This window comes from Lagenorhynchus albirostris, chromosome 1, assembly GCF_949774975.1.
Source record: "Lagenorhynchus albirostris chromosome 1, mLagAlb1.1, whole genome shotgun sequence".
Classification (NCBI taxonomy): Eukaryota; Metazoa; Chordata; class Mammalia; order Artiodactyla; family Delphinidae; genus Lagenorhynchus; species Lagenorhynchus albirostris.
Window position 1 is genome coordinate 187268804 of NC_083095.1, and position 18098 is coordinate 187286901.

Sequence of the window (18098 nt, forward strand, 5' to 3'; positions counted from 1 at the left end):
GCTCAATAAAACTTTATGCAAATTGCAATCTGAACCCCCAATATATATTTTACTGTGATTGTGTTTATGTGAGTATATTTCCTCTACTAAGCCTTTCCTCTCATTCATTGAGATATGAATGGGACCTTGTTAACCTTTATTAATTGTCACCATAGTACCCGGCCCAGATCACATCTAATAAATATTTGTTAAAATTATATTACTTGATGTGCTGAAAACTAAGAAGTGGGGGACAAGTATCTAACTTCCTACCCTTGTCTCTACGCCATCCCTACTCCTTCCACTTTTCTCACCTCATTTTCCCCTGTCCTCTCTCCTGGGTATATTGTGATTCTTTAATATTTTATAATGTTTACTAAATTTAAGTTATAGGAATCTGTTTCCAGCCATGGCAAGTAACTAATACTAGACTAGCCCCTCTCCATAACAGCTATAAAACTGGACAAAATATAGGAGGCACTGGACCACAGGCAGTCCAAGACTGCAATCCTTGACAGAAAGAAAATTCATGAGGTAGGAGTCTTGATTTCCTTGGCTTTTTATCTGGGCCAAGAATTTTCTGACCACAGCTGAAGCCAAAGTAGTGAATGACAGTCCTGTTGAGCTGAGGAAGCAGGGATCAGAGCATAGGGCTTCCAAAGGCACTGGCGCTGCTCCAGTGAGGAAGACACTTACAGAGAGGGGAACCAGGCATGTGCGGAAAGTTCCCTGTGAACTCCTGCCAGAGCCTGGACTGGGCAAGCATGGGGTGAGACTTCGAAAGTCATGCCAGAGGAGGGTAGCTCCTGCTAGGCTGGAGCAGGTACACCTGCTACAAATATTAAATGATAGAATATTTAATGTGAAAATTTGACTGTAGTTTTATGAGCTTCACATATCTAATTTGTATTACAGAGAGAAAAACAATGGTTCTCTAAACTTAATGTACTTGTTTCTTGAAAGGTTAGTAAGTCCTCTTATCTAACTCTGAAATCTGTACAATGTTCACGTGTTCTTCCCTTGACAGTATAAACTGCTGTTTATAGAATAATATTGATACTGGGAAGTATCAGTAGGCTTATGCTGAGGCAGTATACTGAGAATACGCTAGACTTTGGCTTCCTCTTATGCTTTGCAATAAACCACAAATAACTAAAGTTGAATATATTCCCATAAAAGGATATTCACGTGTTGCCATGATGCTTCTTACATCGACACAAGATACAAACATGAAAAATGCCTTTTGTTTATATCTTATGTAGCCAAAGGAAAACTCACATCCAATGGCAGTTTGCCCTTTATTATGGTCTAACAACATTTACAAAGAGACGAAGAAGAAAAGTAGATTTCTTCCATCCACTAAATTCAACTGAACTAGCAGTGGAAAAACACATCTCCGAAGATCAAAGACAGCTATTAGTAGGCCTCTCACATCTTTCTTTCTGACCAACTTCAAAAGAAAAAAGAAAGAAAAGAGGAAGTACACAAACATCTGCTGTGGACCACTACAAAATCACAAAACCGTATTTTTCTAAAAATCACAAGGTGTGTCTGCCTCTACTAAGCACCTTTAAATAAGTGTTAGTAACATAGCATTCAGCTCATTATCCAAGGGAAAATTCAAAACACAGATAATCCTCCAACTCAAAAAGCAATGATGGTATCGCCCCATGCGATTTGGGTGATGGGAGTAGGATAAACTGACCCTGTAGATAGAAGAATGTGTCTCCTAGGGAGACCCTGGATTATGGGTAGCTGCTCCACCACCTCCCTGCTTTGGCTTGTGAGATAACTTTTGTGATTAGCCAATCACACTAGGGATCCACCTATAGGTGGTGCTTTCTGAAATCACTTCTTGTGTTTACGTGAATACCTATGACCTCAGATTTTCTAATGAACCCCGGAACCGCCATCTGCTTTTATTGGCATATTTGGTTTAACAACCTTCAAAGTGAAGACTTGAGAGAATATAAAATCACAGGTTCAATTTCTTCACGAGGAAAGAAGCAGCCTCCCTAACCCAAATTTAACATTTGCCTACAATTTTCTGCTAGGTGGTCACGGTCACGGCTTTTTCTTTTCCCATATCGATGACCAATTTTAATGAACATGAATATAAGCTAAATCACTAGAGCAGCTATTGTAAAACTGTACTTGGATAGCAGTAATTCTATTGTAAATCTGACACAATCATGGCGGTTTACACCTATTACATAATTTTCACAGAAAATGTCTCATTTTATCTTCCCCAACTATGTGAAACAGCCAGGCATTATAACCTCCACTTCTTACAGATGAAGGTACAGGTGAAGGATATGAGACTCCTGGAGGTTAAGCTCTGAAAATCACTTAGTTCAGACACGACAAAGATAAAATTCAACCCCAAGTGCTTCCTTTCCAAATCCTGTGGTCTTTATGAATCCCTGGTTTCTCTAAGCATGAAATGTCAGTTTAGAAATGAAGGTGAGTAGAAAACTAAGAATATCACAATGTTCTGTTTAGCATTTTTATTCTAAGAACTGAGAAATGTGATAAATTAAATAAGATAAATCTACTGAGCTGGGAAGTGCTGGGAAACCCGTATCTACAAAAACATGAGAAACTACTGACCAATGAGAAAGTAAATCTTTAAGAGATCAATAGACGTACTTAAAAATCCTTAAAAATATCTGAATATCTCAGAGCAGAAAATACAGAATTCAAGTTGGACAGAAAGAATCGGAGAGGCTTGTGACTTGCCCAAAGCTTTCCAAGTTAGCAGCGAGGCTGGGACTAGAACCGAGGCTCTGACTTCACCTTCAGCCTTTCTTTCACCGAATAATAGAAAGTACTTTCCCCCATGAGCAGTTACAGCCCAATCCACCATTACACCTCAGTTGTAATTCTACAGCAATTTATATGCTAGGACTTGACTTTCAGCGTCTCTGATGAAATGCAAAGTTTCATTAGAACCACTTGAATTGCTTGGTGAAAACCTACCCTAGCCCTACGTGAATCAGAATACCTGGGTGGGGTTCTGATACCTGAATCTGTAACAAGAAAACCCCACCTCGAGCATCCAATGAACACTAGAGTTTGAGAACACTGCTCTGCCGGATTGAAGTTTTAAAATAGAAACAGACTCCCTCTATGCATTTCTTCTAAAGAAACCCTCGTTTTCCCTTCTGGTAATCATTTCTTGACTTCTCAGTCTTAGATGCCTCTTCTGGGCTCAGATCCAGGGTGCTGGATGAAAAACAGCACTAAACACCCACTGCCGGCTAGGTGGGAACTCTGAGCGGGGAATGAGAAGGACGCGAAAGCCCACGCAGGCTCAGCGGCCATGGCTCACGGGTCCAGCCGCTCCGCGGCATGTGGGATCTTCCCAGACCGGGGCACGAACCCGTGTCCCCTGCATCGGCAGGCGGACTCTCAACCACTGCGCCACCAGGGAAGCCCAGGGCCGACTTTTAACCTAATGTTGATGTGCTTCTGATACTTCCTGGACATTTCCCTAAACAACTGTAAAGCTCTTCCCCTAGCAAAAAATAGGAAAAGCCCACTGCCGTTCTACTGTAGCTCTGAATGGAATGTTACCAGCCACCCCCATGTGCAGGGCATCGAGAGCTTTTCTAAGAACTAGTCTAGGTTTGGTAAAACAAATGAATTCCATGTTTGAACTGGACTGCTTGTGTGTGGCTTCTAAAGCAACTTAGCTGTGTATTCTTGGGAGGATAAATTCAACTCTGGACTTCAATTTTCCTCGTTTGAAACGTAAGGAAAGCGGACTCGATAAGGTCACGGGACTCGATCAGTGTTGGGAGCTTTCTGGCATAGCACAGGGATACACTCACACCAGCCATGCGCGCACATGCGCACATGCAGAGAGGTCGCACGGCGCCACACCGAAGCCTGCAAGGTCGCACGGCGCCACACCGAAGCCTGCAAGGTCGCACGGCGCCACACCGAAGCCTGCATGGTACGTTCTGATACTTTCTAGTCTATTCTTTTCTATTCTATTCCATACTTTTCGCAAATGTAGGTAGCAATCTGATAAGATAATATCATGACCCACTGAGGAGTCATGAATGCTTCAACGTTTGAAAAACACGAGACTAGAGGTTATACAGGTTTTCTTCTAATATTAAAGTGGAAAGCGTGTCAGGTACGTCTCTCTATTCTTTCTTATCCGTTTAAAGTCCCCTCTTGGTAGGAGTATACTGACATATATGCAGTAGATGTTGATAGACAATAAAATTACAGTTTAAATTAAAGCTAACTAATCAAGTATATTGTCTCCGAATTCAAATATTTTGTACGTTAAATGAGCAAACATGTAAACCCCGGGTTCATAAATCAGTTACTAAGAAATTCTTAAGGGGTTCTAGCCGCCAGCATTTTCTAGTTAGGTCTTTGTCTCTATTGCCCCAGGCACATCTGGATGAAAGCAGAAACGCTGATGGGGGAGGGAGTCAAGCAAGGAGCAGAAGTCAATCTCTTTCCTCCCACACACATATTTAGGGGCTGACATCACAGCCCCATGGGACAACTACAGATGGAAAAGTAACTGGATTCAAGTCAGGAAATTTAACCTTTACCAGATGAAGGCAGGAAACAGCAGAGAAACTCACACCTGTGGTGCCAATGGACTAAAAGCCAACAACCCAGGACTGTCATTAGTGCCTAAAGATAACTTTTGCTAAAGCAGTAAGACAGGGTGAGGGCCAGTGACTGAGTGTCCGTTGACACTTTTCCCTAACACTGCAGAAAATGTCAAAAATAAGATGACAGCTGAACAGAAAGCATCCCACCACCCCCCTCTTTCCAGGTGGGCAGCGAACTCAAGACTCGGGCTGCCCGCCTGGCTGTGACCAGCCCGACCTGCACATCAGTCTCCTGAGCCGTCCTCCCCTGAGCAGTCCTTCAGGGGCGCCCTCAGGAGTTCATGAGAGCCCATCCCTCGTGTCCTCCTCTATGGGAAACTGAGACGGGCTCCTAAATGATAAGATGAGGGTGCCGTACTACGGCCTCCCGGATCCAGTGATTAGATTGCTGTTTAGAATATCTGACCGTGGTAGTCAGGCTGATGAAATCATCCAGCAAAGGGCAGGCGCACAGAGACCAGCCAGGCTCAGCCAAGGGGTGGAAAGCAAACGCTTCCTTGTCTGTGATTTCAGCCCTGTCTGGACCAAACACGGCCAGAGTAGCGATGACCTCACGGGGAGGCGGATTGCAGAGCCTTTAGGGTTTGCCACCTCAGGATGCCCTTCTCTCTCATCACCTGTCTTTTCTTTGTCAGTTTTCTTTTCTGTCCCCCTTGCTTCTTTCCTTTCTCAGAACTTACTTTTATTTTACCTGTATCTTATCTTTCTGAATTAAAATTTATCATCCTCCCTGCCAGATTACTCCTATTGCACTAGATACTGCTTTACAAAACAGCGTGGTTTTAGCGAGGCTGTGTGAGTCATTGCAGAGATACTGCATATTGTTACACAGATTTCCATAATATTTTAGGAGGTCCCACCTGTATCGTTTGTTATCTGAGTTACAGCTAGTTTATTCATGCAGCAAATTAAACTTGTGTTCATAGTTGATTAAAGGCAGAAGACATCCCAAAGATCATCAGATCCAATCCCTTAATTTTACAGATGAGAAAACTATGGCCCAGACAGTTCAAGTGACTTGCTCCAAATCCTAATCTAATATTCAGCTGTGGTTTGGGCCAAAAATATGAGGCATATAAAACCACAAAAGTATGGAAAATTGTGTGCAACTAGAATTTCTTGAGAAGCCGGTATTGGTCATTGGATGTGAAAAATCTGAACGAAGTCCAGTAAACATGTCAATCACATAACATAACCAACTGTAACTGCTGGGGATCCAATTTCCCAGGTGCTGGAGCTGGATAATGAACTATCTCGAGAGTGGAGCCCACAGGAGAGAAAGGTGTATGATTTTCTCACACTCAGGATCCTGGAGAAATCTAAAGCCACGCTTCCAAAACAGAACTTGAACTATTACAGAGAACAGCCTGAAATGAACAATAGTGGCCAGCTGCTCTGAGAGGAAATAAGTGAGAAATTGGTGGAAACTCCAAGGGGAAGATTAATTTACCTTTTTTTTTTTTTTTTTTTAAGGGAGTGCGGGCTTTAAAAGATGAGAGGCTGGGGAGTTCTGGATGCAGGACGGTGTCAGAGGGAGCACATCTGGTACAGGGAAACGCTCTCAGTACTTTCTTAAGCTTCTGAGAATTACATATTTCTGGGACAATCAAAGGTGTGAAATGCTTGGGAAGCTCAGTCACACCCCCCCCACCCCCTGTATGTCTACACTGCATAGTATTTTGGTCCATGAACTATCTTTCTAAATATTATGCAAAAGGAAAACCCAGACTCCCTAAAAAGGTACACATCCCAGGTGGGAACAGGAGCCTAAGAAAACATGGCACCCTCCTAAATCCCATAGGTTCTGGGGCTGGGAGCACCTCTGGTTTATACATGAGCTCAAAGACCCTGCTGGCAAAGGGTGTTTGTTTCTCACACTGCATTTGCAAAGAGCAGAGTAATGATGAGAATTAAGTAATAGGAAAAATACACTAAAAGGAAAGAAGCTGAAAAGATTCAATTTCATTAAGTCAAATTTAGAAATGCACATTTTGACAAAAAATCTTTCATTTTCTGCCATAGAATTACATGTAGTAGTTTCTTAATCTGTTGTCCTTTTTCTAAGTTCTTTCTTTTTTTTTTTATTGGAGTAAACTAAAATTGCTTTACAATGTTGTGTTAGTTTCTGCTGTACAATGAAGTGAATCAGCTATATGTATACCTATACCCCCTCCCTCCTGGACCTCCCTCCCCTCCTTTCCCCCATCTAGGTCATCACAGAGCACGAGCTGAGCTCCCTGTGCGCTACAGCAGGTTCCCACCAGCTATCTATTTTACACGCGGTAGTGTATTTATGTCAAACCTAATCTCCCAATTCGTCCCACCCTCCCCTTCTCTAATTTCTTAAAATAAGCGTTTGGTCTCTTTTGTAACACTTAATTTTGACAGAATTTTAAACTCACAGAAAAGTTGTAAGAAAAAGCTCCCAAATTCCTTTTACTCAGATTTACTACATACGTATATTTTGCTCCCATCGCTTTATTATTCCTAAGAACATAAACATTCTCTTACAAAATCAGAGTACAATTACCAAAACTAGAAAATTTAACATTGATAAAATACTCTTACCTTTTCATTACTCTATATTTAATATGGAAGGCACTTAAGTCACTACACTTTATTCTAAAAGCATCTTTCATTATGTCACAGATTTTGGCATGAAGTATTCTCACAGTACTACCCTTTAATGCAGTAAGTGAAACCAAGCATACAATGCTATTTTATTACCTGCTGATGCATCAATTGCTTCATAGTTTACTAAAAAGCCTTCATAAGCAAGGTCAGAGTCAGCCACAAATGTAAGCATTAATGAGTTGTCACTACTGGTAAGAGAGGGTGGGATGGATTTTCCACAATATCTATTTGAAACCAAGAAAGAACACAGGTTTAAAAACTTTCAGTATGCTTGAAATGATGTACCCCAAATTAGGACATATAAAAAAAAAACAATAATATCCTCTATTAACCTTAAAAAACAAGTACATTTCAAGCACAAACCATTTACAAAGTTGCTAAAGATCATCCAATTCATGATTACTTCCTTTAGATGGTTTTATGTATGTGCTTAGCTGTGTGACTTGTAACAGAAGTTCAATGAAATTAGAAACTACGAGCTATAGGAGTCACCATACCGCACATTACTGAACTTATTCACAGAAATGTAATCAACACACTTATGCAACAAAGGAAAACCATGTATTATAAACTCAGAGAGCACAGACTCTAGAGTCAGGTCTATCTCTTAGAGGCGTTATGACTTTGGGCAGAGGACTCAACATCTATGCCTCAGTTTTCCCATCTGTAAAATGGGGGTGATGACACCACCTACTTCATAGAGTTGTTCTGAGAATTGTATGAGTTAATACACTGTATATAAAGAACTTAGAACAGTGCCTGGAAGAGTAAGCCTTATACAGGTGGAATCTATTGTCTTTACCCAGCTGGCCTATGCAGAGGTAAGAGTTTGTTTACTAAACCATGTCAAGTTTTTGTTGAAGAAAACAATTTTACTCAGAAAAACTCTTGTAGTAAAGCTAAAAGACATTATGTCGTGAGTTTTATCTAGAGAAACATTTATAAGAAGGAGTGGCTAGGAAACAGAAATCTCAATTCAGAGAACACTTGGTAAAAGTACCTTAATGGAATGACAGGGGAAAAAAATAGAAACCAAAATAAGACAGAGTATTAAATATGGGAAATAGATGAGTTAATTTCTGTAAAAGAAAAAGGAGAAGAAAAGGTGTATAATACCATTTCAGTGTTAAAAATGACAATATCTTGATCAAAACAAAGGTAGATGAATTAATTAATATTCTAAATGTCTCTCTATATGCCCATGTCTGCCAAATTTGGACTAGATCATTGTAGTTTATGTCATTCAGCAAAAATTATGTATTTTTCAGTGATTACAAGTCAAGTATAAAAAAGAAATAGAAAAAAAGAAGGAATTTTAAAAACTTAAAGATTAAGACAAGAAAGATCAAAAAATGACGAGGGAGAATAAAACTGGGGGAAAAAATAAGTTCAAGGAAATAATGGATAAAGAAAAATGTTTAAAAAATGGATGAGGAGGGCTTTCCTGGTGGCGCACTGGTTGAGAGTCTGCCTGCCGATGCATGGGACACGGGTTCATGCCCTGGTCCGGGAACATCCCACATGCTGCGGAGCGGCTGGGCCCGTGAGCCATGGCCGCTGAGCCTGCGTGTCCGGAGCCTGTGCTCCACAGCGGGAGAGGCCACAGCAGTGAGAGACCCACATACCGCAAAAACAAACAAACAAAACAACAACAACAACAACAAAATGGATGAGGAAAAAGAAAATGAAATACAAAAAGAAGGGGAAAAAGGAATCAGGAGATATCTGTTTCCAACAAAGAGGTAATAACAGGGGCTGGATTTACATAATCTTGTATCTGAAACAACTGAAAATCTGGACAAAAATAGATAGAACAATGGCTCTCAAGACACTGGCTATCAAGCAGTGAAGGACAATGACTCTTCAGAGACAGGAGACAAGTGAGTTTAAAAGCAAAACTGGAAATGATCAAACTGTTTCAAAGTAACTTAACTGCATCAAAGTAACTTAACTGCATCCCAAAACAAAGCCCAAGAATACAGTAGTGTCCAGTGCACAAACACAAAATTGAAAATGTGTGTCATCCTATCAAATATTACCAAGCATGAAAAGAAGGAGGAAAGTATGACCCATAATGAGAAGAAACACTGATCAATCTAAATGTAGCAAGAAATGACACGGAGGACTGAATTAGCAGACAAAGACATAAAAATAGTTATAACTGTATCCCACCAATTTAAGAAGCTAGAGGCAAAAAATTAATGTGTAAAGTAGAGATGTGGAAGATATAAAAGATGGCCCCAGATGAATTTCCAGAAGTGAAAACTACCATGTCTGAGATGAAAAGATGCATTTGGTAGGATTAATAGCAGATAGACACTGTAGGAAAGAAGATTAGTGCATTTGAATACAGAGTAATAGAAACTTTCCAAAAGGAAATGCACAGAGAACAAAGACACAAAATCAAATGAAGAGAATATCAATGAGTTCTGGGACAACATCAAATGGCCTAAGATACATGTAATCAGAGTCCCAAGGGGAGGGGAGACAGAAAAAGCGTTTCAAGAACTAGTGGTCCAAAATGTTTCATATTTCATAAAACTGTAAAGCCTCAGGTCAAAGGAGCTCAACAAAATACTAGCCTGACTGAGAAAACTCAGATGAAAAATGAGCACATACAGAATGATGCCACTTTTATATAATTCCAGAATATGCAAACTAAGTTACAGTGATAGAAAGCAGTTTCATGGTTTCCTGGGGCTGGGGATGAGGAACAAAGTGAGGAATTGTAATGGGCAGGAAGAAGGTGTGAGGGTAAAGGATATGTGCACTATCTTGATTTTGGTGAGGGCTTCGTGGGTATATCCACATGCCGAAAGGTAATTACTAGTGGCCAAGGCTACAGAGTAGTGAGTAGTGATGTAGAAATGGTCACTGAGAAGTGTGTTGATCTCACCTGGTTTTTATAACACAACATGATGGACTTTAAATCCATCACTGAAGCAGGAGTGCAAGAAAGCAGGAAGTTTTTGTGTTAATAATCGAAAAAAAAAATAATCTCACCTCCCAAGAGATGTCCGAGAACCAGTGTCATAAACTTCTAGATAGTCCTTTGTGCAATTGTAATGAAACTCCAGATGAAATTCCCTGAATCTCAGATGAATCAGGTGACCAGGTTGGACTATTACGTGCCAGGTACAGTTGACACCATGGGGGTAGATATTTGGATGGCCAGGACTTTGAATGCTTCCTGTTGACTCTGTAAGAACTTTTCCACATGCTGTTGAAATAAAAATAATAATAATTATCAGAACAAGTAACCAACAAATAAATAATTTCAAATAAAATAATCTGATCATAATCCCTTAAAAGGTCAAAAAGAAAAAGGTTCCTTCTATGTCACCAAAGATAACCTAGTTTTTCTCTTATTAATAGACATCAATTAATTACTGACATGTGCTGATTAGGAAATATATATATTTTCTTTGCCTTTGCGTGTACTGTAAATTTTTTACAGTGTAGATGACTACACATCTGTAGTGTAGATTAAATTTCTATAATAATTTATTTCCATTGTTCACTTATTCTGATACAAGTCCAAGAGGCAAAGTAGGGGAATCAATCTCTTACCCAAAGCCGCAGTACTATATTTAGCCATGAAACCATAATTTTCAGCAGAAGAACTTTTCACGAATATGACATGAAGAAAATTGTACACGGATGTTATAAACGAAGGTATGTCTGTGCCACAATACTTTTTATTTTCAGGAGAACCCAAAATGGAACTGCTACCAATCTAAGTAAAAAAGATATGTTCAAATTTATTTTGTTAGATATTTATTTTGGAAAACTGCTTCAAAAATAATTTTTTCTAAAATGTTTATTAGTATAGTAAAAATCAATTTTAGAATATTTTAGTCTCCTGGAAAGAAACTCTATCCCCCTTAGCAGCAGCTCTCCATCCCCCTCAAACCCCAGCCCCAGGATGCCACTAATTTACTTTCTATTTCCATAAGATTGCCTCTTCTGGACATTTCAAATAAATGAAATCATCATACAATATGTGGCCTTTTGTAACTAGCTACTTTCACTGAGCATAATGTTTTCAAAGTTCATCCATTTTGTATCATGTGTCATTACTTCATTTCCTTTTAATGCCATATAATAGTCCACTGTATGGATATATCACATTTTATTAATACACATCAATGGATGGCCGTTTAGGTTGTTTTTACATTTTGGCTACTATGAATAACGACTGAAGTCATTCATGTACAAATATTTGTGTGGATGTGTATTTTCGTTTCCCTTTGGTGTATACCTAGAAGTGGAATTGCTGGATCAAATGATAACTCTACATTTAACTTTTTGAGGAACTACCAATTGTTTTCCAAAGCAGCTGTACCATTTAAATGCTCACCAGTAGTGTGTAAGTGTAAAAGGGCTCCAATTTCAACACTTGTTATTATCTGACTTCTTGATGATAGTATCCTAGCGGGTGTGAAGCAGTATCTCATTGTGGTTCGATTTGTACTTCCCTGATGATTAGTGATGTTGAGCATCTTTTTCATGTGTTTACTGACTATTTGTATATCTTCTTTAAAGAAATATATATTCATATTCTTCGCCCATTTAAAAAATTAGATTGTTTTTAATTTCGATGAAGTCCAATTTTTCTTTTGTTGCATTTTTTTGTGTCAGATCTAAGAAGGCTTTGCCTAACCCAAGGTCACAGATATTTACTCCTATGTTTTCTTCAAGAGTTTCATAGTTTTAGCTACGAAATTTAGGTCTACGGTCCATTCTGAGTTAATTTTTGTGTATAGTATAAGGAAGGAGTCCAGTTCCATGTGCACATTCAGCACCACTTGAAAAAACTACTTTTTCCCATTGAATCGTCTTGGCACCCTTTTCAAAAATCAATTGGTCATAAAGGTATGAATTTATTTCTGGATTTTCTATTCTGTTCCATTGCTCCATATTTGTATCCTCACCTGAATAACACACTGTCTTGATTATTATAGTTTTGTTCTAAGTTTTAAAATCGTAAGTGTGACTCCACCAATGTTGTTCTTTTTCAACAATGCTTCTGGTTATTCTGGTTCCCTTGCATTTCCCATCGAAGTTTACAATCAGCTTGTGAAGTTCTGCAAAAGTGCCCGCTGGGATTTTGGTAGAGATTGAATTAAATCTTTAGATAAATTTAAGGAGTACTGCCATCTTAACATTATTATGTCTTCTAATCCATTAACATGAGATGTCTTTCTATTTATTTAGATCTTCAATTTCCTTCAATGACATCTTGTAGTTTTCAGAGTACAAATTTTACATGTCTTTTTAAAGCTATATTCCTCAATATTTATTCTTTTTTGCTATTGTAATTGGAATTGTTTCCTTGATTTCATTTTCAAATTGTTCATTGCTAGTATATAAAAAAGAAGTGACTTTCATATTTTGATCTTATATCCCACAACCTGCTGAATTTGTTTATTAGTTCTAATAGTTTAAGTGTGTGTGTGTCTGTGTATAGATTCCTTATGATTTTTTATATACAACATCATGTTATCTGTGAATTGAGATAATTGTATTCCTTCCTTTTCATTCTGGATGCATTTTGTTTCCTTTCCTTGCTTAATTGTCCTAACTAGAATTTCTAGGTTTTTGTTTGTTTGTTTGTTTTTTCTTGTAGCAGAAAGGCATTTATTTATTCATTCAACAAAAGGGGCTTGAGCTCCTTCTATTTGCCGGGCTCCCCCTCCTCCCCTCAAAAACAAAAACAATCTCGCTTCCAAGACTCAGGTCGTCTCATCGATTCGAAACCTTTGCAGCAGATATTGATACTCCAGTACTGACCTTTAACATTTTATCCTCACAAATTCAATCTCATGAATCTATTAACTATCACGGTTCCAGCTGAAAAAGCCCACTTTTCTTTTTTTAACGTTGCCTCCTCGCTTTATGATGTGATAACCTCATAAAAGGACTTTGTGTGTTTAGATCACACACTCAAATATGCCCAAACTTGTTTCCCCCGCCCCTGTCCCCATCCTCCCATCTCTGCTGGCTTCCTCACTGCCCGTTTTGGCCCTTCGGGAGGGACTCTGCCTGTGCGAGCTCGTGGACATCTCTACCCTCGTGGGTCTTTTAAAAAAACACCCCAAACCTGCCACCAATGCACATCCTCACACGTTTTTCCACTCTTCGCTTTCTTTCACTTAGTGTCTCCTGGGGTTGGGTCCACATCAGCGTAGGAACCGTCCTGCGGTTTCTAGCAACGGCAGGTTACTCCTCTGAAAGGAGGGACTAACTCATGTCACCTGGTTATTCCTGGTTTCGTGGTCAAGACAAGAAGGTCAGCCTTCGTGTCCAGGTGAGGCAGCTGAGGGCACCGGCGGCCCTCCCTAAACGGCCGAGAGGGAACCCCTAACGTGGCCGCGGGGCACTGTCAGCCCAGAGCCGAGTCCGGGAAGGGCCGGGAGACCCCGAGGCCGCCCCACTGCTCCGCTCCAGTATAATGTTGAATACAAGTGGTGAGAACAGACATCTTTGTCTTTTTACTGACCGTAGAGGCAAAGCATTTAGTGTTTCATCACTAAATATGATGTTAGCTGTGGGGTTTTTTTTACAGATGCCCTTTATCAGATTAAGGAAGTTCCCTTCTATTCTTGGTTTGTTGAGTGTTTTTATCATGAAAAGGTATGAAACTTCATCAAATGCTTTTCTTTTTTTTTTCTTGCATCTATTGAGGTAATTATGTGGGTGTTTTTGTGTTTTTTTCCTTTATTTTATTTTACACTGACTGATTTTTGGACAGATACCAACCTTGCATTCCTGGGATAAATCCCATTCGGTCATGGTACATAATCCTCGTTATATGCTGCTGGATTCAGTTAGCTAGAATTTTGTTGAGAATTTTGCACCTATAAACTAGTTTTGTTTCATGTAACTGATTTGAGGAAAACGTGACATAATATTTTTAATAATATCCAATCAAGTGCAAATATTCCAAAGTGTTTTACTCTCACCTCAATATAATCTGTATCACAGTGGGCAGAACTTCCCGTGTCAAAGGCAGTGAAGTTGAGAAGAACCACTTGGCTTTGGGGTTGGTGGATGGTCCACCTGCAGATCCTTTCTCCTGGATACACATTAGGATAAAAGGGCGAGTGGATGACCCCTTCTCCAGTTAATTCACCTCCACACGCTGTAAGTATGAAAAAGACAGTAGTGTTTGTCCAGAGATAAATGACCGTTGCCCTCAATTTTACTGCAAAGCTTCACTCCGCAGAAGGACATAATGGAATGTAACACTACTATTAGAATTTTTCCCTTACCACTGGAGGACATAAAATTACTCAATTATTTCAAGAAATGAAAATGTTATAATCAGGCAAATGAGACATTTAAAAATTAAGGCATGAGTTTTCTTACCGACTTGATAAACAGCACTGAAACTAGCTCTTACAACAGAAGCGTCTATTTTAAGCCTGATCCAGATACTATTAGTAATGGATTTAATGTGAGAGAGGGTTTCACTGCCACAGACTTTTCCAAGTAAGGTTTGATCATCTCGAACCTAAACAGAAGAAGAAAATTGATCTGTAATCCTAATCAAGAATCCTAATCAATAAAGAAAAGGAAAGAAAGAAAAGAAGCACAAATACAAAAAATTAAAAATGACAAACATGATACAAATACACAGATACTGAAACACTTGTTTAATATGATAATTCTATGTACAGCACTATGTTAATATAGTTGAATGTTTGAAATGGTTATTTCCAGAAAAATATAAATTACTAAAATTATCTCAAGAAGAAAAATAAAATCTGAATAGGCAATAAGCCATGGATAAAATTGAATATAATACAAACAATTAGTTCCCCCCAAAAAAACTCCTAGAAGATGCTCTACCTGGTAAGTTATATTAAACTTCTAAGGAAAAGATAATTCCCATATATAATTTGTTCTAAGGAACCCTCAAACATGGAGCAATTCCCAAATAATTTGTCTCAGAACCATCTCACCAAATCCCAACATAGATAATACAAAGGAAAACTATGGGTAGATCTCACCTATTAATATAGATATAAAAATCCTACACACAGTTCTAGAAAAATGAATTCTCTCCATTGTTAGGCTTATATATCAAATAAAACATGAGGTTAAGAGTAATGCAAGAATTGTTTCAAATTATATATATATTTTTTTAACATCTTTATTGAAGTATAATTGCTTTACAGTGGTGTGTTAGTTTCTGCTGTATAACAAAGTGAATCAGCTATACATCTACATATATCCCCATATCTCCTCCCTCTTGCATCTCCCTCCCACCCTCCCTATCCCACCCCTCTAGGTGGTCACAAAGCACCGAGCTGATTTTCCTGTGCTATGTGGCTGCTTCCCACTAGCTATCTATCTTACATTTGGTAGTGTATATATGTCCATGCCACCCTCTCACTTCGTCCCAGCTTACCCTTCCCTGTCCCTGTGTCCTCAAGTCCATTCTCTACATCTGCGTCTTTATTCCTGTCCTGCCCCTAGGTTCTTCATAACCACTTTTTTTTCTTTAGATTCCATATATATGTGTTAGCATACAGTATATGTTTTCCCCTTTCTGACTTACTTTACTCTGTATGACAGACTATAGGTCCATCCACCTCACTACAGATAACTCTCAAATTATAAATTAAGCTCACTAATAGATCCAATAAGCTAAACTATTTATCTCTATAGATGTCAAAAAGTTTGTTAGCATTCCTATTATTAGAAACAAAACTCTTAGAAAGTCAGGAGCAAAAGAAAATTTCCTTCATATTATAAAGACCACCTATTTTAAATCAATAGTCAGTATCTTATAGTGTGGTGGCCATGAGCATGGTCTACAGTCATGTCAACTGGATTCAATTCCCACCTCTGTCACTTACAAACCTCCACACTTAGTAACTTTGAACAAGTCACTAAATCTAAGCCAAGCTCAAGCAGTTGGAGCGAACAGGTGAAACAAACGTGTGAATTCCTTAGCGAAATGCCTAGTGCTAGAAAAGGTGGACTGAAGAATAGCTATCGTTATTCTTGACCTTTCTCAAGTTCCTCACTCAAATCAGGAATTCTTCCATGGATATTCATACTACCTTTGTTCTACAGAATTCTTTTGGAAGAGCTAGCCATCCACCTACTAATCCATTCCCTCGACTAACATCTTCAAGGCATCAACAAACACCAGGGCCTGTACTGGCGATATTGCTGTGAAAGACAGTCACTGCTCACAGGAACTCACAAGAAGCAAGCACTTTTTTTTCAAAAGCGTGAGCGTCACGTTCAGGGAAGTAGAGAATATGCTCTTTTACTACTTAACACAATGGGGCTCCACGGGTACCTCAGTTAGGCATTTTGGAAATCCGTGAAGGCATGTTTGGTTTTGTTTTCATTATCAACAGGATGGGGGTGGGGCGCTACTGGCATTTAGTGGCTGGGGACCCAAGATACTAAACACCCTGAAATGTGAGAGACAGTCACACACAATGAGGATTCTCCTCTCTCCTATGTGACCTTCAATGCAGTGACAGTTACAAGTATAAAATCTAGCTCTGGTTTATATACCAAGTGCAAAATACTTTTGCTCAATTCTAACACACACCCGATTTTCCAGGATTACAAGTAGAGTGTGAATCAAAAGAAGTTCTTTTTTTCCTCCTGGAAATCTGCCAAGAATTGGTCGCCATTTCAGAAAATTCACCAACCTACGTAGCCATGTCGGCCTGCGTTTTTAGTGCGGCGTTGAGAGGGTTTAGGGGGCAAACAAGTTACGACTTCATTCTGTCTTCACGTGCAGCTTGCCTAGGCTTTTAACATACTGTCATAACTTTTTAAATTTCATTTAATTAATTTATTTATTTGGTTGCGCCCTGTCAGTTGTGGCAGACGGGCTCCTTAGTTGTGCCATGCATGTGGGATCTAGCTCCCTGACCAGGGATCAAACCCAGGCCCCCTGCATTGGGAGCATGGAGTCTTAACCACTGTGCCACTAGGGAAGTCCCCATAATTTTTTTTTTTTTTACTTTGCTTTATTTCTCCTAAATCTTACACTTACAATTTTATTTTTATTTATATAATGTATGTATACAATATGAGCTGATATTATCTATGAATTTCATTTCAGAATAGCATAAGGTTGATATAAGAAGGTCTTAAAGTGTAGAGAACCATTAACTTAACCAAATACTCTGAACTCCTACAGAGAATGAGGGAATACTTCTCAGCAGAAGTAACTTTTAAGTTGAAACTTGGAAGAATATCCAGGTCAAAGGGAATGGGCAGTAAAGGGAAGAGCTTAAAAGTATAATCCTCAAAGCTGGTAGGGATATGGTAACATATTACTCCCATGCATAACTGGTTGGAAGTATAAATTTCTGGAAAATAATTGGACAATATGTATCAGGAGTCTTGGAAATGTTCATAGTTTTGGACCCGGTAACTTCACTTCTCACACTCTGTCATAAGGAAATCATTCAAGATGCAGACAAAGACACACAAGGTTCCACATCAGCGTATGCTCTATAGACACAAGAATTGAAAATATTCCACACGTCTAATAATAGGAGGGTGATTAAATAAATCATGGTACAGCCATATGACAGAGTCTTACACAGACACTGGCAATCGCATGCCTCTCCACTGACTCATCCCAAACCAGTTCCTTTCTACGAGCTGAACGCAAATTTCACACACAGCCGTAAAGTTATGCTACACAGCTCTCCAACCAAACAGCAAATCTCTGAAGGAAGAGAAAATTTCCATATCACCTTCAGCATCTAACAACTTTGCAAATAGGTGTCGGACAGACACTTGTTGATTCATTAATTTTAAGGCGTGGTATGACGGTTCAGTTTTTGCTAGAGA

The 18098-nt window shown here is 39.1% G+C and overlaps 1 protein-coding gene across 1 annotated transcript in view; it reads right to left on the reverse strand.

Annotated features, from left to right (window-relative positions):
- CUBN (cubilin) overlaps nucleotides 1-18098 on the reverse strand; it is a 265343-nt gene that overhangs the window by 205734 nt on the left and 41511 nt on the right. The window contains exons 18-22 of the mRNA XM_060162639.1: nucleotides 14628-14772; nucleotides 14222-14400; nucleotides 10827-10992; nucleotides 10260-10476; nucleotides 7350-7480 (exon numbers count right to left, since the gene is read on the reverse strand). Coding sequence (XP_060018622.1) covers nucleotides 7350-7480; nucleotides 10260-10476; nucleotides 10827-10992; nucleotides 14222-14400; nucleotides 14628-14772 — 838 coding nt within the window. The remainder of the gene's footprint in view (nucleotides 1-7349; nucleotides 7481-10259; nucleotides 10477-10826; nucleotides 10993-14221; nucleotides 14401-14627; nucleotides 14773-18098) is intronic.